We start from the raw sequence: 23,410 nt of genomic DNA on the forward strand, positions 1-23,410 counted from the left end.
TGCAAATGACCCCTAGAACATAGGTCAATATATTGCAATCACCACACAGTAAATAACACAATAACACTGGGCACCGTGACACTACGATTATATATATATATACATAATTACTGCTGACACATGTAGCCTACAGCTATCAAACGTTATTGGGAACACTAAGGAGAATCTCACACTCCTTAAATCACATGGGTGAGTGATTTATCGGTCACGCATGCCGATAAACACTCGAGAGTTACGTTACTCGACAGAGCGGGGGCGGTCTCTCTAGACAGCCTCGTCACTCACCAAAACTCTCCAAAATTACGTTAATTAATACTGCAACCACAATATATATTTATATAAATCACACTTGTCACGGCCCTGGGAACAATACAAGAAATTTAAGTCCACACTGTGGCACACTCCACAATAATCATTGCCTGGAATCGCTGGCGTTACACATACCTGAGCGCTCAGTGTTGGAATTCCACACCTGCAAGACCACACATGGAAATGATATCACTCCGTCCCACGGACGATCAAAAATGATTACCACAATGAAATAAAAGAATTTATTACATGGACATCCTCTCAGTCCTTGGCTAATCTATGTATATTCTGTTCCCGTGTGTACCCACACACACACACACACACTGTACGTCTGTGTACACCAGACTTAAGTCCCTCTGGACTGACAAGATGACAACACAGGTGATTAATCTCCTCGCCTACAATTCACTCCACCTGAACAGGTGCTGCGTGACAATGTGACGGAACACTTGACCTCGAATTCAAGCTTTAGAGACTACTAATCACCAGAAATACACACATAGGTACTTACTCATTCACACTGCCGGCTTTACACACCATTCCCATACATCAGGCAGCCCGCTATAGGTGGCTGGCTCGTCCCAAGTGGCGTAAGCGGAGGTAGTTCCTGACCATAGTACTTATACTGAAAATTGGCGCACACTCGAACCCCTCCCACTCAACACGGCTGAGTTCGCACCCTCGACTCCCCGGTGAAGTGAAGTGTTCATACCCAGGTGACGCGCACAACGATGTGTCTCACAAAAAACATGGGAAATTTGCCTTAACACTGACACGAATTTCCCCGTTCCCATCGACTGCTACAGAGCACTAGCAAGTCTAATCAACACTGGTATGGGATCTACGAATCTGTTGCTGCTCGTATGCACATTTTCCCCGATCCCAGATCACTGTACCTCTACCCCCTGAATAACAATGTCTTAAACCCCTCCAAGCGACGACTTTGGCCGGATTCTGTGACGACCGATGTCGTAGGTGAAGCAGGAAGCATCAGCAGCTGAGTAGTCCAGCCACCACGACGCCCTATACATCAATTTGGCCGAATTGAGTACAGCGAACGTCTTGACAAGGTGGCGGCTGAGTTCAGAATGCTGCTACACCAGCTACTTCCCGCGTCCTTCTCGGAATAACCAATGAGAGGAAGGCATACAGCAGCCTGCCCCTCTCATCCAATCAGCAACGGTGTAGCATAGCCCCTAGGGCAGCTCCAAGATGGCCGACCAACGTGGCGACTCAAGATGTTTAACAAGATGGCGGCTGTCTCCATGACAACCACTCAAGTGGCTAGGGAGCGCGGGAGGCCCACATGCCCACGCTGGCGGCCTAGCTGTTTCCCGCGCAAAGCTGAGTCTGGCCTCAAAGCCATACAATGAGATGATGCTATCAGCTCTAGCACTGTCCACAGACATGCCACCCCGGCCAGGGTAACATTTATGGACTGCTGATGACTGGGGCTCTCACATGAGCCCAAACACTAGAGGTTTCGGTTGCTGGTTACCAAACTTAAGTCCGCCCACTTAACAAGTGCACTTAACAAGTGTACTGGCTCCCACAGGCATAAGAGCACTATTGTAAGTGAGCTGGTGAACCACCTCCTCACAGACTGACCGGCTAGTGGGCGGGTTGGTCGACTGGCTGTTTACTGTGTGGGTAGGGGGATTCCCTTGCTAGTGGGGGGGGGGGGGGCAGGTGAACTGACTAGCTAAGGCAGGAGGATTGATTTGCTAGTGGGCGTGCAGAAGGGCTGGCTGTCTAGTGGGCGGGCAGGTACACTGGCTGGCTAGTGAGAGGGCAGTATTCCGGAATGGCTAGTGGGCGGGCAGGTGTACTGTCTGTCTACTGGGCGGGCAGGTGGACTTGCAGGCTAGTGGCCGGGCAGGTGGACTGGCTTTCCAGTGGGTGGGTATGGGGACTTGCTGGGTAGTGGTCGGGCAGGCGGACTATCTGGCTTGTGGGTCTAGACTATCTGTCTAGAGGGAGGGTAGGAGGACTGGTTGGCTTATGGGCGGGCAGGTGGAATGTCTAATAATGGGTGGGCAGGTGGACTTGCTTGCTAGTGGGCAGCAGGTTGACTATCTGGCAAGAGAGAAGGCAGGAGGACTGACTGGCTAGTGGCCGGGAAGGTGGTCTGGGTGGCTAGTGGCTTAAGAGGTGGTCTGGCTGGATAGTGGGTGGGCAAGAGAACTGGCTGGCTAGTAGGCTGGCAGGTGGATTGCATGGCTAGTGGCCGGGCCGGCGGACTGAATGGCTAGTGGTCGGGCAAGTGGACTGGATTGCTCGTGTACTGGCTGGAAGACAGGCTGACTAGTTGACGGGAAGGTGGACTGGCTGGCTAGTGGGCGGGCAGGTGAACTGTCTGTCTAGTGGGCGGGCAATAGTACAGGATGCCTAGTGTGCTGGCAGCAAGACTGGCTAGCTAGTCGGCGGGTAGGTGGACTGGCTTACTATTGGACAGGGTGGTGGAATGGGTAGCTAGTGGCTGGCAGGTAGACTGGCTGGCTAGTGGGAGGGCATGAGGACTGGTTGACTAATGATAGGGCTGGAGCACTGGCTGGCTAGTGGGCGGGCAGGTCGACTGGCTGTCAACTGCATGGGTAGGGGGATTCCCTGGCTAGTGCGCTGGCAGATGAACTGACTGGCTAGTGGGCAGGCAGGAGGACTGGATGGCTTGTGATAAGGCAGGAGGACTGGCTGGCTAGTGGGCGGGCAGGTAAACTGGTTGCCAAGTGCACGGGCAGGGGGGATTCCTTTAGCTATTGGGCGGACAAGTGAACTGGATGGTTAGTTGGAGGGTAGATGGATTGGCTGGATAGTGGGCTGGCAGGTGGATTGAATGGCTAGTGTACGGGCAAGAAGAAAGGATGGCTAGCTGACCTGGTAGGTGGCTGACCTGGCGGGTAGGAGAACTGGCTGACTAGTGGGCAGGCAGGTGGATTGGCTATTTAGTAGGCTGGAAGGTGGACTGGCCTGCTAGTGGGGGTGGGGGCAGGCGGAATGGCTGGCTAGTGGGCGGGCAGGTGGATTGTCTTGCTAGTGGGCGGCCAGGTGGACTGGGTGGCTAGTGGGAGGCCATGAGGACCGGCTGGCTAGTGGGCGGTCCGGTGGACTGAATGTTTAGTGCGTGGGCAGGGGGATTGGCTGGCTAGTAGCCAATGGACTGAATGACTAGTGGCTTGACAGGTAGAGTGGATGGCTCGAGTATGGTCTGGAAGACAGGCTGGATAGTTGACGGGTAGGTGGACTGGCTGACAAGTAGTCGGGCAGGTAGACTGACTTGCTAGTGGGCGGGCAGAAGGACTGGCTGTCTAATGGACGGGCAGGTACTCTGGCTGGCTAGTAAAAGGGCAGGAGGCCTGAATGGCTAGTGGGCGGGCAGGTGTACCGTTTGCCTAGTGGGCGGGCAGGTGTACTTGCAGGCTGGTGGCCGGGCAGATTGCCTGGTTGGCTAGTGGACGAGCAGGAGGACTGGCTGGCTAATGGGCGGGCAGGTGGAATGACTGGCCAGTGGGTGGGTATGTGGACTTGCTGGGAAGTGGTCGGGCAGGTGGACTATCAGGCTTGTGAGTCTAGACTATCTGTCTAGAGGGAGGGTAGGAGGACTGGTTGGCTTGTGGGCGGGCAGGTGTAATGTCTTAATAATGGGCGGGCAGGTGGACTTGCTTGCTAGTGGGCGAGCATGTGGACTGCCTGGCTAGAGTACAGGCAGGAGGACTGGCTGTCTAGTGAGCGGGTAGTAGGACTGGCTGGCTAGTGGGCAGCAGGTTGACTATCTGGCAAGAGGGAAGGCAGGCCGGAGCACTGACTGGCTAGTGGGCGGGCAGTTGAACTGACTGGCTAGTGGGTGCGCAGTGGACTGTCTGGCTAGTAAGTGGGCAGGTGGACTGGGTAGCTAGTGGGCGGATAGGTGGACTGGCTGATTAGAGGGCAGCAGGTGGATTTGCTGGCGAGTGGGCAGGCAGGTGAACTTTCATGCTTGTGGGCAAACAAGTGGACTGGCTTGCTAGTGGGCGGGCAGGTAGACTGGCCGGTTAGTGTGCGGTCAGATAGTGTGCGGGCTGGTGGACAGGCTGACTATTGGGCGGGCAGGTGGACTGGCTGGCTAGTAGGCTTGCAGGGGGACTGGCTAGCTAGTGGGCAGGCAGATGGATTGCTGGCTAGTGATCGTGCAGGTGGACTAGCTTGTAAATGGGCGGAGAGGTGGACTGCCTAGTTAGTGATTGGGAGGGTGGACTGTCTGGCTAGTGGAAGGGAAGATGGACTGGCTGGTTTGTTGGAGATCAGGAGAACTTGCTGGTTAGTGAGCGGTTAGTTGGACTGGCTGGCAAGTGGACGGACAGGTGTACTGGATTTCAAGTGTTTGGGCGGTGGACTGGCTAGCTAGTGGGCGTACAGATGGACTAGCTGGCTAGTGGGCTGTCAGGAGGACTAGCTGACTAGTGGGCGGGCAGGGGTGGACTGTCTGGCTAGAGGGCGGGCAGGAGGACTGGCTGGCAAGAGGCCGGGCAGGTGAACTGGCTTCCTAGTGGGTAGGCAGGTGGCCTGGCTAGCTAGAGAGTGGGCAGGAGGACTGGGTGGTTAGTGGGCCGGCAAGAGGACTGGCTAGCTAATGGGCCGGTGGGGGGACTGGCTCGCTAGTGGGCGGACTGGTCGACTGGCTCGCTAGTGGGCGGACTGGTCTACTGGCTGGCTAGAGGTAGGGCAGGAGGACTGGCTGGCTGGTTGATACCTGGTTGATGGGGTTCTGGGAGTTCTTCTACGCCCCAAGCCCGGCCTGAGGCCAAACTTGACTTGTGAAAGTTTGGTCCACCTGGCGGTTGCTTGGAGCGGCCCTCAGGCCCACATACCCATCACAGCCCGGCTGGTCCGGCACTCCTTGAAGAAAACAATCTGGTTTCCTCTTGAAGATGTCCCCGGTTGTTCCGGCAATATTTCTGATGCTCGCTGGTAGGACGTTGAACAACCGTGGACCTCTGATGTTCATACAGTGTTCTCTGATTGTGCCCATGGCACCTCTACTCTTCACTGGTTCTATTCTACATTTTCTTCCATGTCGTTCACTCCAGTACGTTGTTATTTTACTGTGCAGATTTGGGACCTGTCCCTCCAGTATTTTCCATGTGTATATTATTTGGTATCTCTCTCATCACCTTTCTAGTGAGTACATTTGGAGAGCTTAGAGACGATCCCAATAATTTAGGTGCTTTATCTCGTCTATGTATGCCGTATATGTTCTCTGTATTCCCTCTATTTCAGCAATCTCTCCTGCTCTGAAGGGGTAAGTGAGTACTGAGCAGTACTCAAGACGGGACAACACAAGTGATTTGAAGAGTACAACCATTGTGATGAGATCTCTGGACTTGAAGGTTCTCGTAACCCATTCTATCATTTTTCTGGCTGACGCAATACTTGCTTGGTTATGCTCCCTAAATGTTAGGTCGTCGGACACCATTATTCCCAAATCCTTGACATGCTGTTTTCCTACTATGGGCAGATTCGATTGTGTTTTGTACCCTGTATTATGTTTCAGATCCTCATTTTTGCCGTATCTGAGTACCTGGAATTTATCACCGTTAAACATCATGTTATTTTTTGCTGCCCAATCGAAAACTTTTTTAACATCTGTTTGTAGTTTATCAATGTCTTCAGCAGAGGTAATTTTCATACTGATTTTTGTATGATCTGCAAAGGATGACACGAAGCTGTGATTTGTATTTTTGTCTATATCTGATATGAGAATAAGGAACAGCAGTGGTGCAAGGACTGTACCTTAAGGCACAGAGCTTTTAACTGCTCTCGAACTCGATTTTACTTGATTGACTGTTACTCTTTGTGCTCTGTTCGACAGGAAATTGAGTATCCAGCGTCCTACTTTACCAGTTATACCCATTGACCTCAGTGATTTTGTCATAGTGGTCAAGTAGCTGTGAGAGGCATGATTTTCCTGCTCTAAATCCATGTTGGCCTGGATTGTGGAGGTCATTGGTTTCCATGAATCTTGTGACCTGACTCCTGATCACTCTCTCAAATACGTGATTAATGACTGTAATAAATTATGTGTAACATTAGTGCAACTGGTCTATAATTCTTTGTCAATGCTTTGCTACCTCCCTTGTGTAGAGGGGCAATGTCTGCTGCTTTAAGCACATCTGGTATCTCCCCTGTGTCTAAGCTCTTCCTCCACACTATACTGAGTGCCTGTGCTACTGGCACATTGCATTTCTTTATAAATATTGAATTCCTTGAGTCTGAACTCGGGGCTGAGTGCATGGACATATTGTCAATTTCTCTTTCAAAATCTGCTACGTTCATGTTGATATCAGTTATATTTACAGGTGTTTGGATATCATTCATAAAGAAATTGTCCGAATCTTCCACTTTCATGCTGTGTATCGGAATGCTAAACATGTACTCATACTGCTTTTTCAGAATTTCGCTAATTTCTTTGTCATCCTCAGTGTATGAACCCTCACTAATACGAATAGGTCCAATACTGGCAATAGTTTTCGGTTTTGATTTAGCATATGTGAAAAAAATATTTTGTTTTTTTCTTTATTTCTTGAATTGCTTTCTTTTCTAGTTGCCTTTCTTCAGTCTGATAGGGATTCTTCAGTCTCTGTTCGATTTCTTCAATCTCCCTGTTTAAATTATTTTTTCTTTGTATGGAGAGTCGTGTCTGCTTAAGCATTTCCGTTAATTTCTTCCTTCTTTTGTAATGTCGTCTGCGTTCTCTTTCTACATTTAACCTCTTTCTGGCTTTCCTCAAAGGAAGATGTTTCAGACAGACTTCATATGCTTCAGATGTCAGTTTTTCTATTCCTTGTGTAGGATTTTTATCTCTTAGAACATTTTCCCATTAAATGTTTGTAAGTTCTCTGTTTATTTTCTCCCAATCTATCCTTTTATTATTAAATTGAATTTATTGAATAACCCTTCTCGCTTGTTGTTTCTCTTGGGCGTACTACCGTTATTAATGTTAGTTTGCACTTCAATGAGCTCGTGTCCGAGTACGTAGTGTCTGAGACACTAATGTCTCTGATTAACTCATCTTTGTTCGTGAATATCAGGTCCAGCTTGTTCTCGTTCCTAGTTGGTTCTGTAATCTGCTGACTGAGCGAGAATTTGTCACAGAAGCTCGGTAGTTCTCTGACCTGTGGTTGGTTATTTCCAGGTTGATTTCCTGCTATAATGTTATTGTTTACTATTCTTCATTTTAAACTGGGTAGATTGAAGTCTCCAAGGAAGATGATATCTGGTACTGGGTTTGCTAGGTTATCAAGGATATTCTCTATTTTGTGGATCTGTTCAGTGAATTCCTCAATTGTGGCATCTGGCGGTTTGTATATTAAAATAATAAGTAGATTCATATTATCTACCTTGATTCCAAGTACCTCTACCACCTCATTGGACGAATTCAGGAGCTCTGTGCATGCCAGCTCCTCTTTAATATACAGACCTACTCCTCCACTTGACCTAATTACTCTGCCACATTTATATAGATTATAAATCGGAATCCAGATTTCACTATCCATGTGGTCTTTTGTATGGGTTTCTGTAAATGCACCAAATATTGAGTTCGATTCTATTAGGTCATTTATGAACTTAACTTTTTTTCTTGATTTTGGTTTCAAGCCTTGTATGTTTGCAAATATGAATGATTTCCCACATTGCGTGTCACTTCTGGTGGGCTTTGGTAGTTCTCCCCCCCCCCCAACCCCCCCTCTACCCAGGTCCAGGGTGTGTTGCTTTGGAAGTGGTTCGTCCAGTTTTGGTAGTAGGACGGGTGTTGTCTGGTGTAGTACCTGTGTGCTTGTTGATAATTTGTATTCCAGTCTTGTGGGTATCTCCCTTCCCCTCTGAAATCCTGTAGTGGTTCCATCTGACTGTTCCTCTCTCTTATATTTTCTACTCTGTTTCTGCCTTCCTCTAAAAAAAATCCAGTAGTGTCATATGATCTTCCCGTATATAACGCTGTGTACCTCTCACGTGGCATTCCGGACACTGAAGATTGTAGCATTTTTTGTCCCTAATTGAAAATTGACATAATTTAGGATGGAAGTATTTACACCCTGTTCCAAAACGGCATGTACCCCTCGCCAACATGTTATTGCATTTTCGAGGATGCAGAAATATGCATTTTGCTCCTAATTTTCCATATTTGCATATTCCTTGAGCGTAGAATTTGCAAATATTTTCAGTTTTTGCGTTTTTCAAGGTATTTATACCTGTGCCTGTCTTGTCTACCTCTTTATTGGAGCCATCTCCGTCTTTCGTCCCAATTCCTTCATTTTTGCACTCTGTCTCATTGTTGCTCTCATTGTTTATATTACCTGGCTCTGTAATATTGCTGTTATTTTGTACCACAATACCTTCTTCCTCCACACTACTGCTGCGGTTCTCTGAACTACCTGTTCCTGAGTTTTGGTCGTTATCCAGTGTTTTCTTTTCACAGTCCGCATATATCCCTGGTAGCTTTTCTGTGAATGATAATCTCTGTGACTCGGGAATGTTTTTCATCAGTTTAGTTATGTTCTCCCACATTAATTTGTCATCTTTATAAACCCGGTAAATTCCTTTCCTGTTTGTGCATGCTGGAGATAATTCTGCACAGCCCAGGTGAAATCTTTCAGATTTGCTAAAATCAAAAGTTGAAGCTAAAATCATCAAGGAACTGATTGCAGTAAAACCTAAAATGTATTCCATCCTTATTCAAGATCAGGTTCAGATCTGCCGTTGTAAAGGTATTCCCACATATCACCAATCGAAACTCACACAAGGAGAAGTTCCAGAGATAAGAGAGGGAATAGATATTCAGGCACCTCTATAGGACTTTGGGATTCCCAGTGGGTGAAGGGAAGGGAACTATCAGGGGAAAGCGCCAAGCCATTACGACTATACCGCGCTTGGAAGGGGTCAGTATTAGGATTTGGGATGGGACGGGGGGGGGGGGAGAAATGGTGCCCAACCACTTGGACGGTCGAGAATTGAACGCCGACCTGCATGAAGCGAGACCGCCGCTCTACTGTCCAGCCCAAGTGGTTGGGCACAATTCCTCCCCCCCTCCCTCTCCGTCCCATCCCAAATCTTAATTGGGGAGGTGAGGAAGCTTGTGCTAGAGTTAGATGTGACAAAGGCTATAGGCCCAGATGGAATCTCACCACGGATACAAAAGGAAGGAGCAGAAGCACTGTGCCTGCCAGTAGTAAGGATGACGTGCCACAGACGATATTTTGTTTTGGGCAAATATCGTGTGTGGGAGCCATGGTTTTCAGGTCAAATATCGTGTGTGGGAGCCATGGTTTTCAGGTCAAATATCGTGTGTGGGAGCCATGGTTTTCAGGTCAAATATCGTGTGTGGGAGCCATGGTTTTCAGGTCAAATATCGTGTGTGGGAGCCATGGTTTTCAGGTCAAATATCGTGTGTGGGAGCCATGGTTTTCAGGTCAAATATCGTGTGTGGGAGCCAGGGTTTTCAGGTAAATTTTGTGTCGCAGATTTTAGAAGTTTGTTAAAGTTCTTATGATGAAAATAATTTCCGAGACTTAGAAGTTTGTTAAAGGTCTTATGGGAGAAATTCAAATTCGTGTTTATGAGCCAGGGTTTTCAGGTAAATTTTGTCAGTCACAGATTTTAGAAGTTGTTAAAGTTCTTATAATGAAAAATAATGTCATACGAGTTTGTTAAAGTTCTTATGATGAAAATTTTTTCCGAGACCTTAGAAGTTTGTTAAAGTTCTTATCATGAAATAAGGTCATACGAGTTTTGTTAAAAGTTCTTATTTGTTTCTTACTTAGAAACTTGTATATCTGAATCATTTCCCTGCCATCCCCCCTCCCTCACCTTTCCCTCCCCCTGCATCCCCCGCTTGTACCTCACACCCCCTCCCTCCCCCCCTTACCTCGCAATCTGTCGCAGCACCTGTGTTTACTTTTAGACCGTCAGCCAGACGCGGCCTTCAGGTCACCTCTTATCTTATCTTATCTTATCTTCTCCATAATATCTGGACCGTCTCTCTCTCTCTCCTTCATATTGTTCATTCATAGTTCCTTTTCATTAAACTATTCAGTTTTACATATATAAACAAAGTCAGGGACTAGTTTTACTAATACATCTTCTTTAGTATCCAATCATTTTCTTCGAGATTTAAAACACAGCTATTTCAAACGTATTAAAATACAATAATTTGATATCGAGCTCCAGCTCCTATCCCCGCCTTAGTCCCCTGTCGTATAATGAAAACTAACAGTCCAATCCCTCTAAAATTTAAAAATAATCATATTTCAAACGTAGTTCAATACAGTAATTTAGTTACCGAGCTCCAGCTCTCGTCCCCCACCCTACTCCACCCTCAAGTCTTTGTTAATATCCTATCAATTCCCTGAAATTTTTACCCTCTGTATTTCAGATATAGTAAATATGATGAAAACAATTATAAAACTCTAGCTCTTGTCCTCTGTCCAAGTTCACTCCTGTAAATTCATTACTATCAGTCCAAATCCCCCTGAGATTTAAACACCCAACTACATTTTCAGACATAGTAAATAAAACCCAGTTCAGTTATCAAGTTTCAACTCTTGTCCCCCAGCTTAGTTCATTTTGTACAAGTTCTTTATTTTCCAACTAAATCACCCCGAGATTTAAGATCACCTTATTTCTAACGTAGTAAAATTAATCTGGACATTAGCCAACCTCCATTTCCTCAGTCTTAGATCATCGAACATAATTACATCCGATCAAGTCCCTCTCCAGCCTATCTGTTTATCAGAGTAATCACCTTACCATTCTCATCCCCAACGTATCCAAACCTTCAATAATCATACTGCATTTGCATAATTTCTCTATATTCAGCTGTGTTCTTCACATTTTTTCCATGTTTTCTGTGTTCATTCCATGTTCTACAAATGTTCACAGCATGCTCAGTTCAATTCTTTTCACCTGTTTTTCTCTTTTTTCTGTTTTCTACCATTTTCCCCGTATGTTCTCTATGTTCTTTGTCATGTTTTCATGTACATCATATGTTCTCCGTATAACTTTTATACTCAATATTCATGTTCTCAATGTTCTTAGCTTATTCTTCACATTTTTTCCATGTTTTCTGTGTTCATTCCATGTTCTACAAATGTTCACTGCATGCTCAGTTCAATTCTTTTCACCTGTTTTTCTCATTTTTTCTGTTTTCTATCATTTTCCCCGTATGTTCACTATGTTCTTTGTCATGTTTTCATGTACATCATATGTTCTCTGTATAACTTTTATACTCAATATTCATGTTCTCAATGTTCTTAGCTTGTTCTTCACATGTTCAGTGTTCATTCTTTGTATTCCCTATGTTCCTTATCATGTCTTCATATTCTCTATAAGTTCATATTCCCTGCATGTTCACTCTATTCATCAACTTTTTCTTACATGTTTTCTGTGTTCACTGTGTTCATTCCCCTACTTAACCTCAATTTTTTTATGTTCTTTGTTTGTTTCTTTAAACCAATTTGTTTCTTCCATTCACTAACTAGTTCTTCGTCAAATAATATTATACTGCAATACAGTTCCCTCAACAATTTTAGTCACCGAGTTTTTATTTGCAAAACTATGTCAAAGTAATTCTCGTAGTCAACTTAATAGTTGTACCAACCCCGTTCTTAAACAAATTTACACTTTATTCAGTTCCAAATTTACAAAGACAAACCTTTCTTGTAACTTCCTAACTAAAAATCTTTCGCCAATCAACTAAAACATAGTCACTTTCCTCATTTCTCAACTAAACTTATTATCCATTCAACCAAAAAATAGTCAAAGGAATCTTTCCAACACTGATCATAACTAACTTTATCCATCGTCATTCAACTAAAAATAGTCTTGTTCATCATTTCGTAACAGCCATTATGTTTCGTCAAGTAAGAAAAGATAACCAAAGATATCTTTCATCGCCGTTCTTAACTGACATTATACTTTAGGGAGTACAGAAAAAGTCATGTTCTTCATGTTTCATTGTCATTTCATAACTAAAATTACCCATCAATCAACAGAAAAAGTCATATTCATCATCATTGTTCCTAACTAAAAATATGTTTTGTCAAGTAAGAAAAAATAACCAAAGATATCCTTCATCGCTGTTCTTAACTGACATTTATACTTTGGGGAGCACAAAAATAATCTCCCTCATCGTATTTTGTCTTTTTTGCTTAACTAAAAGTATTCATCAGTCAACTAAAAAAATTGTTACTTCATCATGTTTCCCTGTCATTTTCTTAACTGAAATATCACTTCTCTCATCTAAATAGTCATGTGTAGCCTCTTTCCAACATTGTTCTTAACTAAAGTAACCTTTCACTTCGCTAAAATAGTCATATTCATCATTGTTCCTAACTAAAATTACATGTCGTTAAGTAAGAAATATAGTCAAAGACGCTCTTCGAGACATCAAGGAGTTACTCAAAGACGTCAAAGTTAATCTAAGACATCATCTTTCATCAAAAAGTATTTTCTCGTTCATCAAAGTTAATCTCAGAGTTAACAAAGGTAATCTCTAACTCACTCTCGTTCATCAAAGTTGCACTCAAAGACATCCTTTGAGACATCAAAGACATCCTTTGAGACATCAAAGTTCATCAAAACCTGATTTTTGTCTCAGAGACATAAAAGTTATTCTCTAAGTAACCTTTCGTTCGTCAGAGAAACTTTCTAAGACATCTTCGTTCATTAAAGTTAATCTCAGAGGCATAAAAGTCATTCTCAGAGCTATCAAACTTGTTCTCAAAGTCATCAAAGTTATTCCAAGAGACGTCAAAGTTAATCCAAGACATCATCTTTCATCAAAGATATTCTCTCTAAGCCATCAATGTTCTTCTCTAAGACATAAAAGTTATTCTCTGAGCTAACAAAATACTATTCATGTTCTCAAAGACATTCTCAAAGTCATCAAAGTTATTCTAAGAGCTATCAAACTTGTTCTCAAAGTCATCAAAGTTATTCACAGAGTCATCAAAGTTATTCTGTAACTCACTTTTGTTCATTAAAGTTAATTTCCATGTTATAAAAGTTATTCTCAGAGACATCTAAAGTTAATCTTGCTCATCAAAGTTGTTCTCTAAGACATAAAAGTTATTCTCAGAGACATCTAAAGTTAATCTTGCTCATCAAAGTTGTTCTCTAAGACATAAAAGTTATTCTCACAGTCATCAAAAGTTGTTCTCTAAGACATCAATGTTGCTATCTAAGACATCAAAGATGTTCTCTAAATCATAAAAGTTAATCGTTAAGTCACCTTCGTTCATTAGAGAAACTTTCCAATCCATATTCGTTGACCAAAGTTATTCTCAGTCATCAAAGTGATCTCTAATTCACCTTCGTTCTCCAAAAGTTGTTCTCTAAGACACCTTCGTTCATCAAAGAAACTCTCCTTCTTCCATCATGTTATTCTTTAAGGCATCTTCAGTCATAAAATTTCTCTCCAAAATGTAACTAGTTCAGCTTTTCATACCAAACCTGCACTTCTGTTAAAACATATTTTCTTAGTCGCTTTACCCTAAGACTGTTCTCTGAACTACACTGTTCAAACCTACGTAACCTATCCTCTCCACCCAATGTTACTTAGTTAACGTAACGTTCCTAAACCTAACTTTACCTATCCTAACTTAACTTACCTTACCTTTACCTATCTTACCTAACTTAACCTGCATAACCTAACTTTATCTATCCTAACATAACTTACCTTACCTTACCTATCTTACCTAACTTTACCTATCTTACCTAACCTAACCTGCATAACCTAACTTTACCTATCCTAACATAACTTACCTTACCTTACCTATCTTACCTAACTTTACCTATCTTACCTAACTTAACTTAACCTTCATAACCTAACTTTACCTATCCTAACATAACTTACCTTACCTTACCTATCTTACCTAACTTTACCTATCCTAACATAACTTACCTTACCTTACCTATCATACCTAACTTACCTAACCTAACTTACCTACATTTACCTAACTTAACCTAACCTAACCTGCTTAACCTAACTTACCTACATTACCTAACTCAACCTAACTTACATAATTTAACCTAACTTATCCTGCTTAACCTAACTTACCTTACCTTACCTAACTTAACCTGCTTAACCTAACTTACATAACTTAACCAAACTTACCTAACTTAACCTAACTTACCTACATTTACCTAACTTAACCTGCTTAACCTAACTTTACCTATCCTAACTTAACTTACCTACCTTATCCTGCTTAACCTAACTTACATAATTTAACCTAACTTATCCTGCTTAACCTAACTTACCTTACCTTACCTAACTTAACCTGCTTAACCTAACTTACATAACTTAACCTAACAAACCTAACTTAACCTAACTTACCTACATTACCTAACTAAACCTGCTTAACCTAACTTACATAATTTAATCTAACTTACCTTACCTTACCTAACTTAACCTGCTTAACCTAACTTACATAACTTAACCTGCTTAACCTAACTTACATAACTTATCTTACCTATCCTAACGTAACCTAACTTGCTTTACCTAAATTAATCTTACATTCCCAAACTGATGTATCCTAACTTATCTAGTCCAAACAGATATGATCTAACTTACATAATTATTCCTGCTTGTCTTTTGTGTTTCGTCAATCATTGGCTCATATTCATTTACTCATTTCATGGGTTAATTTCTCAAATGGATATTTTTGCATTTCAAGTGTTATTTGTTTAAGATTGGGTGTTTAACCATTTCAAAGGATTTTTGTTATATATGGGAATTTACTCATTTCAAGGGTTAATTTCTCAAATGGACATTTTTACATTTCATGTGTTATTTGTTTAAGATTGGGTGTTTAACCATTTCAAAGGATTTTTGTTATATATGGGAATTTACTCGTTTCAAGGGCTAATTTCTCAAATGGTCATTTTTGCAGATCAAGGGTTATTTGTTAAAGTTCGTCAAGTTGCTCATAAGTTGTATTTATTATGTTTGTTATCATTTATTCTTATTCCCCCAACCCCTTAACCTAACCTCTTGTAATCTTAGTGTATTTAGTAGGTTCTATCATATGTTCTTATTCCCCAACCCCTTAACCTAACCTCTTGTAATCTTAGTGTATTTAGTAGGTTCTATCATATGTTCTTATTCCCCAACCCTTTAACCTAACCTTTCAGATGTAGTTTATAGTGTTTTTGAATATATTATCCTTTTCCTAACCTTTCAGATGTAGTTTTGTTTCTCCTTTTTGTATATTTTTACCCAAACCCACCATCCCACTTAACCTTCTTTCCTTCTTTTACTTTTTTTCTCCTACTCCTTCTAACCCTCCTTTTCTATCTCTCTCCCTTATACTCTCTCTTCCTCCCCCTCTCTCTCACTCATTTGCTCAAATGCTCTCTTGTTTCTCAAATTCAAGTCTTAATGCTCCCATTCTCTCACCCTCACTCTCATTCACTTATTTTTCTTTTTCTCAAATTCAAGTCTTAGTGCTCCCATGCTCTTCCTCCCCCCTCTCTCTTACTCTTTCTCCTCTTTTCAGGCTCTCAGTCCCTTGCTCTCTTGTTTTTTTCTCAATTTCAAGTCTTAGTAGATCTGATTCTTTACTATTGTAATTTTATTATTACTAAGATAAAGAAAGAACTTATATGTGAAAACAAAGTAAAAGAAGGAAAGAAGGATAAGTGGGATGGTGGGTTTGAGTAAAAATATACAAAAAGGAGAAACAAAACTACATCTGAAAGGTTAGGAAAAGGATAATATATTCAAAAACACAATAAACTACATCTGAAAGGTTAGGCTAAAGGGTTGGGGAATAAGAACATATGATAGAACCTACTAAATACACTAAGATTACAAGAGGTTAGGTTAAGGGGTTGGGGAATAAGAACATATGATAGAACCTACTAAATACACTAAGATTACAAGAGGTTAGGTTAAGGGGTTGGGGAATAAGAACATATGATAGAACCTACTAAATACACTAAGATTACAAGAGGTTAGGTTAAGGGGTTGGGGAATAAGAACATATGATAGAACCTACTAAATACACTAAGATTACAAGAGGTTAGGTTAAGGGGTTGGGGAATAAGAATAAATGATAACAAACATAATAAATACAACTTATGAGCAACTTGACGAACTTTAACAAATAACCCTTGATCTGCAAAAATGACCATTTGAGAAATTAGCCCTTGAAACGAGTAAATTCCCATATATAACAAAAATCCTTTGAAATGGTTAAACACCCAATCTTAAACAAATAACACTTGAAATGTAAAAATGTCCATTTGAGAAATTAACCCTTGAAATGAGTAAATTCCCATATATAACAAAAATCCTTTGAAATGGTTAAACACCCAATCTTAAACAAATAACACTTGAAATGCAAAAATATCCATTTGAAAAATTAACCCTTGAAATGAGTAAATGAATATGAGCCAATGATTGACGAAACACAAAAGACAAGCAGGAATAATTATGTAAGCTAGATCATATCTGTTTGGACTAGATAAGTTAGGATACATCAGTTTGGGAATGTAAGATTAATTTAGGTAAAGCAAGTTAGGTTACGTTAGGATAGGTAAGATAAGTTATGTAAGTTAGGTTAAGCAGGTTAAGTTATGTAAGTTAGGTTAAGCAGGTTAAGTTAGGTAAGGTAAGGTACGTTAGGTTAAATTATGTAAGTTAGGTTAAGCAGGATAAGTTAGGTAATGTAGGTAAGTTAGGTTAAGTTAGGTTTGTTAGGTTAAGTTATGTAAGTTAGGTTAAGCAGGTTAAGTTAGGTAAGGTAAGGTAAGTTAGGTTAAGCAGGATAAGTTAGGTTAAATTATGTAAGTTAGGTTAAGCACGATAAGTTAGGTAAGTTAAGTTAGGATAGGTAAAGTTAGGTTAAGCAGGTTAAGTTAGGTAAATGTAGGTAAGTTAGGTTAAGTTAGGTAAGTTTGGTTAAGTTATGTAAGTTAGGTTAAGTTAGGTAAGGTAAGGTAAGTTAGGTTAAGCAGGATAAGTTAGGTTAAATCATGTAAGTTAGGTTAAGTTAGGTAATGTAGGTAAGTTAGGTTAAGCAGGTTAGGTTAGGTTAGGTTAAGTTAGGTAAATGTAGGTAAATGTAGGTATGTTAGGTTAGGTAAGTTAGGTATGATAGGTAAGGTAAGGTAAGTTATGTTAGGATAGGTAAAGTTAGGTTATGAAGTTTAAGTTAAGTTAGGTAAGATAGGTGAAGTTAGGTAAGATAGGTAAGGTAAGGTAAGTTATGTTAGGATAGGTAAAGTTAGGTTATGCAGGTTAGGTTAGGTAAGATAGGTAAAGTTAGGTAAGATAGGTAAGGTAAGGTAAGTTATGTTAGGATAGATAAAGTTAGGTTATGCAGGTTAAGTTAGGTAAGATAGGTAAAGGTAAGGTAAGTTAAGTTAGGATAAGTAAAGTTAGGTTTAGGAACGTTACGTTAACTAAGTAACATTGGGTGGAGAGGATAGGTTACGTAGGTTTGAACAGTGTAGTTCAGAGAACAGTTTTAGGGTAAAGCGACTAAGAAAATATGTTTTAACAGAAGTGCAGGTTTGGTATGAAAAGCTGAAATAGTTACATTTTGGAGAGAAATTTTATGACTGAAGATGTCTTAAAGAATAACATGATGGAAGAAGGAGAGTTTCTTTGATGAACGAAGGTGTCTTAGAGAACAACTTTTGGAGAACGAAGGTGAATTAGAGATCACTTTGATGACTGAGAATAACTTTGGTCAACGAATATGGATTGGAAAGTTTCTCTAATGAACGAAGGTGACTTAACGATTAACTTTTATGATTTAGAGAACATCTTTGATGTCTTAGATAGCAACATTGATGTCTTAGAGAACAACTTTTGATGACTCTGAGAATAACTTTTATGTCTTAGAGAACAACTTTGATGAGCAAGATTAACTTTAGATGTCTCTGAGAATAACTTTTATGTCTTAGAGAACAACTTTGATGAGCAAGATTAACTTTAGATGTCTCTGAGAATAACTTTTATAACATAGAAATTAACTTTAATGAACAAAAGTGAGTTACAGAATAACTTTGATGACTCTGTGAATAACTTTGATGACTTTGAGAACAAGTTTGATAGCTCTTAGAATAACTTTGATGACTTTGAGAATGTCTTTGAGAACATGAGTAGTATTTTGTTAGCTCAGAGAATAACTTTTATGTCTTAGAGAAGAACATTGATGGCTTAGAGAGAATATCTTTGATGAAAGATGATGTCTTGGATTAACTTTGACGTCTCTTGGAATAACTTTGATGACTTTGAGAACAAGTTTGATAGCTCTGAGAATGACTTTTATGCCTCTGAGATTAACTTTAATGAACGAAGATGTCTTAGAAAGTTTCTCTGACGAACGAAAGGTTACTTAGAGAATAACTTTTATGTCTCTGAGAATAACTTTGATGTCTCAAAGGATGTCTTTGAGTGCAACTTTGATGAACGAGAGTGAGTTAGAGATTACCTTTGTTAACTCTGAGATTAACTTTGATGAACGAGAAAATACTTTTTGATGAAAGATGATGTCTTAGATTAACTTTGACGTCTTTGAGTAACTCCTCGATGTCTCGAAGAGCGTCTTTGACTATATTTCTTACTTAACGACATGTAATTTTAGTTAGGAACAATGATGAATATGACTATTTTAGCGAAGTGAAAGGTTACTTTAGTTAAGAACAATGTTGGAAAGAGGCTACACATGACTATTTAGATGAGAGAAGTGATATTTCAGTTAAGAAAATGACAGGGAAACATGATGAAGTAACAATTTTTTTAGTTGACTGATGAATACTTTTAGTTAAGCAAAAAAGACAAAATACGATGAGGGAGATTATTTTTGTGCTCCCCAAAGTATAAATGTCAGTTAAGAACAGCGATGAAAGATATCTTTGGTTATTTTTTCTTACTTGACAAAACATATTTTTAGTTAGGAACAATGATGATGAATATAACTTTTTCTGTTGATTGATGGATAATTTTAGTTATGAAATGACAATGAAACATGAAGAACATGACTTTTTCTGTACTCCCTAAAGTATAATGTCAGTTAAGAACGGCGATGAAAGATATCTTTGGTTATTTTTTCTTACTTGACGAAACATAATGGCTGTTACGAAATGATGAACAAGACTATTTTTAGTTGAATGACGATGGATAAAGTTAGTTATGAACAGTGTTGGAAAGATTCCTTTGACTATTTTTTGGTTGAATGGATAATAAGTTTAGTTGAGAAATGAGGAAAGTGACTATGTTTTAGTTGATTGGCGAAAGATTTTTAGTTAGGAAGTTACAAGAAAGGTTTGTCTTTGTAAATTTGGAACTGAATAAAGTGTAAATTTGTTTAAGAACGGGGTTGGTACAATTATTAAGTTGACTACGAGAATTACTTTGACATAGTTTTGCAAATAAAAACTCGGTGACTAAAATTGTTGAGGGAACTGTATTGCAGTATAATATTATTTGACGAAGAACTAGTTAGTGAATGGAAGAAACAAATTGGTTTAAAGAAACAAACAAAGAACATAAAAAAATTGAGGTTAAGTAGGGGAATGAACACAGTGAACACAGAAAACATGTAAGAAAAAGTTGATGAATAGAGTGAACATGCAGGGAATATGAACTTATAGAGAATATGAAGACATGATAAGGAACATAGGGAATACAAAGAATGAACACTGAACATGTGAAGAACAAGCTAAGAACATTGAGAACATGAATATTGAGTATAAAAGTTATACAGAGAACATATGATGTACATGAAAACATGACAAAGAACATAGTGAACATACGGGGAAAATGATAGAAAACAGAAAAAATGAGAAAAACAGGTGAAAAGAATTGAACTGAGCATGCAGTGAACATTTGTAGAACATGGAATGAACACAGAAAACATGGAAAAAATGTGAAGAATAAGCTAAGAACATTGAGAACATGAATATTGAGTATAAAAGTTATACGGAGAACATATGATGTATATGAAAACATGACAAAGAACATAGAGAACATACGGGGAAAATGGTAGAAAACAGAAAAAATGAGAAAAACAGGTGAAAAGAATTGAACTGAGCATGCTGTGAACATTTGTAGAACATGGAATGAACACAGAAAACATGGAAAAAAATGTGAAGAACACAGCTGAATATAGAGAAATTATGCAAATACAGTATGATTATTGAAGGTTTGGATACGTTGGGGATGAGAATGGTAAGGTGATTACTCTGATAAACAGATAGGCTGGAGAGGGACTTGATCGGATGTAATTATGTTCGATGATCTAAGACTGAGGAAATGGAGCTTGGCTAATGTCCAGATTAATTTTACTACGTTAGAAATAAGGTGATCTTAAATCTCGGGGTGATTTAGTTGGAAAATAAAGAACTTGTACAAAATGAACTAAGCTGGGGGACAAGAGTTGAAACTTGATAACTGAACTGGGTTTTATTTACTATGTCTGAAAATGTAGTTGGGTGTTTAAATCTCAGGGGGATTTGGACTGATAGTAATGAATTTACAGGAGTGAACTTGGACAGAGGACAAGAGCTAGAGTTTTATAATTGTTTACATCATATTTACTATGTCTGAAATACAGAGGGTAAAAATTTCAGGGAATTGATAGGATATTAACAAAGACTTGAGGGTGGAGTAAGGTGGGGGACGAGAGCTGGAGCTCGGTAACTAAATTACTGTATTGAACTACGTTTGAAATATGATTATTTTTAAATTTTAGAGGGATTGGACTGTTAGTATTCATTATACGACAGGGGACTAAGGCGGGGATAGGAGCTGGAGCTCGATACCAAATTATTGTATTTTAATACGTTTGAAATAGCTGTGTTTTAAATCTCGAAGAAAATGATTGGATACTAAAGAAGATGTATTAGTAAAACTAGTCCCTGACTTTGTTTATATATGTAAAACTGAATAGTTTAATGAAAAGGAACTATGAATGAACAATATGAAGGAGAGAGAGAGAGAGAGACGGTCCAGATATTATGGAGAAGATAAGATAAGATAAGATAAGAGGTGACCTGAAGGCCGCGTCTGGCTGACGGTCTAAAAGTAAACACAGGTGCGGCGACAGATTGCGAGGTAAGGGGGGGAGGGAGGGGGTGTGAGGTACAAGCGGGGGATGCAGGGGGAGGGAAAGGTGAGGGAGGGGGGATGGCAGGGAAATGATTCAGATATACAAGTTTCTAAGTAAGAAACAAATAAGAACTTTTAACAAAACTCGTATGACCTTATTTCATGATAAGAACTTTTAACAAACTTCTAAAGTCTCGGAAATTATTTTCATCATAAGAACTTTAACAAACTCGTATGACATTATTTTTCATTATAAGAACTTTAACAACTTCTAAAATCTGTGACTGACAAAATTTACCTGAAAACCCTGGCTCATAAACACGAATTTGAATTTCTCCCATAAGACCTTTAACAAACTTCTAAGTCTCGGAAATTATTTTCATCATAAGAACTTTAACAAACTTCTAAAATCTGCGACACAAAATTTACCTGAAAACCCTGGCTCCCACACACGATATTTGACCTGAAAACCATGGCTCCCACACACGATATTTGACCTGAAAACCATGGCTCCCACACACGATATTTGACCTGAAAACCCTGGCTCCCACACACGATATTTGACCTGAAAACCCTGGCTCCCACACACGATATTTGACCTGAAAACCATGGCTCCCACACACGATATTTGACCTGAAAACCATGGCTCCCACACACGATATTTGACCTGAAAACCATGGCTCCCACACACGATATTTGACCTGAAAACCATGGCTCCCACACACGATATTTGACCTGAAAACCATGGCTCCCACACACGATATTTGTCCTGAAAACCATGGCTCCCACACACGATATTTGACCTGAAAACCATGGCTCCCACACACGATATTTGCCCAAAACAAAATATCGTCTGTGGCACGTCATCCCTACTACTCCTGCCATTCTCTATAGTGTATAACAAATCACTGGTAACAGGGGAGCTGCCAAAAAATTGGAAGATTGCTAATGTAGTCCTGATATACAAAAAGGGGGGATAAGCAGGAGGCACTAAACTACAGGCCAGTGTCCCTAACTTGTATACCATGCAAGTTGATGGAAAAGATTGTGCGAAAAAAGCTAGTGGAACATCTGGAGCAAAATAACTTTGTAAGACAACATCGGCGTCTATTCAGGGATGTCAAATCATGCCTCATAGGATTAATTGAATTCTACGACCAAGCAACAAAAATCAGGCATAAAAGAGAGGGGTAGACAGACGGCGTATTTTTGGACTGCCAGTAAGCCTTTGACACAGTACCACCCAAGAGACTAGTGCACAAGCTGGAGATGCAGGCAAGAGTGAAAGGGAAGGTACTCCATTGCATTAGGGAGTACCTAAGCAACAGAAGACAGCAAGTCACTGAGAGGGGGTGAGGACTCCGATTGGCGAAGTGTCACTAGTGGAGTCCCACAGGGTTCAGTCCTTGGACCTTTACTGTTTCTGATATATATGAATGATCACCCAGAGGAATAGACTCGTTCCTCTCAATGCTTGCTGATGATGCAAAAACTATGAAGAGGATTAAGTCAGATGAAGATAGTATGAGGCTACAAGATGAGCTAGACAAACTGATTGAATGGTCCAACAAATGGCTACTACAGTTCAACCCGAACAAATGTAAGGTAATGAAATATGGCAGAGGAAACAGGATACCGAATGGGAGATGAAGTCCGACTTTAAACGGACAGAAAAAAATATCTAGGAGTTGATATCACACTAAACTTGTCTCCTGATAATATATAAAGAATAACAACGGAGGAGTAAGCAAAGCTGGCTAACATCAGAACTGCCTTCAGGAACCTGTGTAAGGAATCATTTAGAACCTTATATACCACATATGTAAGACCAATCCTTGAGTTTACGGCCCCAGCATTAGCTCGTATCTTGTCAAGCACAGGACTAAGCTGTAAAAGGTTCATAGGTATGCCACTAGGCTAATCCCAGAACTAAAACGCATGAGTTACGAGGAAAGGCTGCATGAAATGAACCTAACGTTGCTGGAAGATAGGAGAGCTCGGAGAGACATGATC

At 40.4% G+C, this 23,410-nt stretch overlaps 1 protein-coding gene across 1 annotated transcript in view; it reads right to left on the reverse strand.

Annotated features, from left to right (window-relative positions):
- Nucleotides 1-397: 397 nt before the first annotated feature.
- LOC123750485 (sphingomyelin phosphodiesterase-like) overlaps nt 398-23,410 on the reverse strand; it is a 179,155-nt gene continuing 156,142 nt past the window's right edge. The window contains exon 12 of the mRNA XM_069319558.1: nt 398-472. Within this exon, the coding sequence (XP_069175659.1) occupies nt 413-472 (60 nt within the window). The 3' untranslated portion in view covers nt 398-412. The remainder of the gene's footprint in view (nt 473-23,410) is intronic.

This window comes from Procambarus clarkii, chromosome 93 (genome assembly GCF_040958095.1).
Source record: "Procambarus clarkii isolate CNS0578487 chromosome 93, FALCON_Pclarkii_2.0, whole genome shotgun sequence".
Lineage (NCBI taxonomy): Eukaryota > Metazoa > Arthropoda > Malacostraca > Decapoda > Cambaridae > Procambarus > Procambarus clarkii.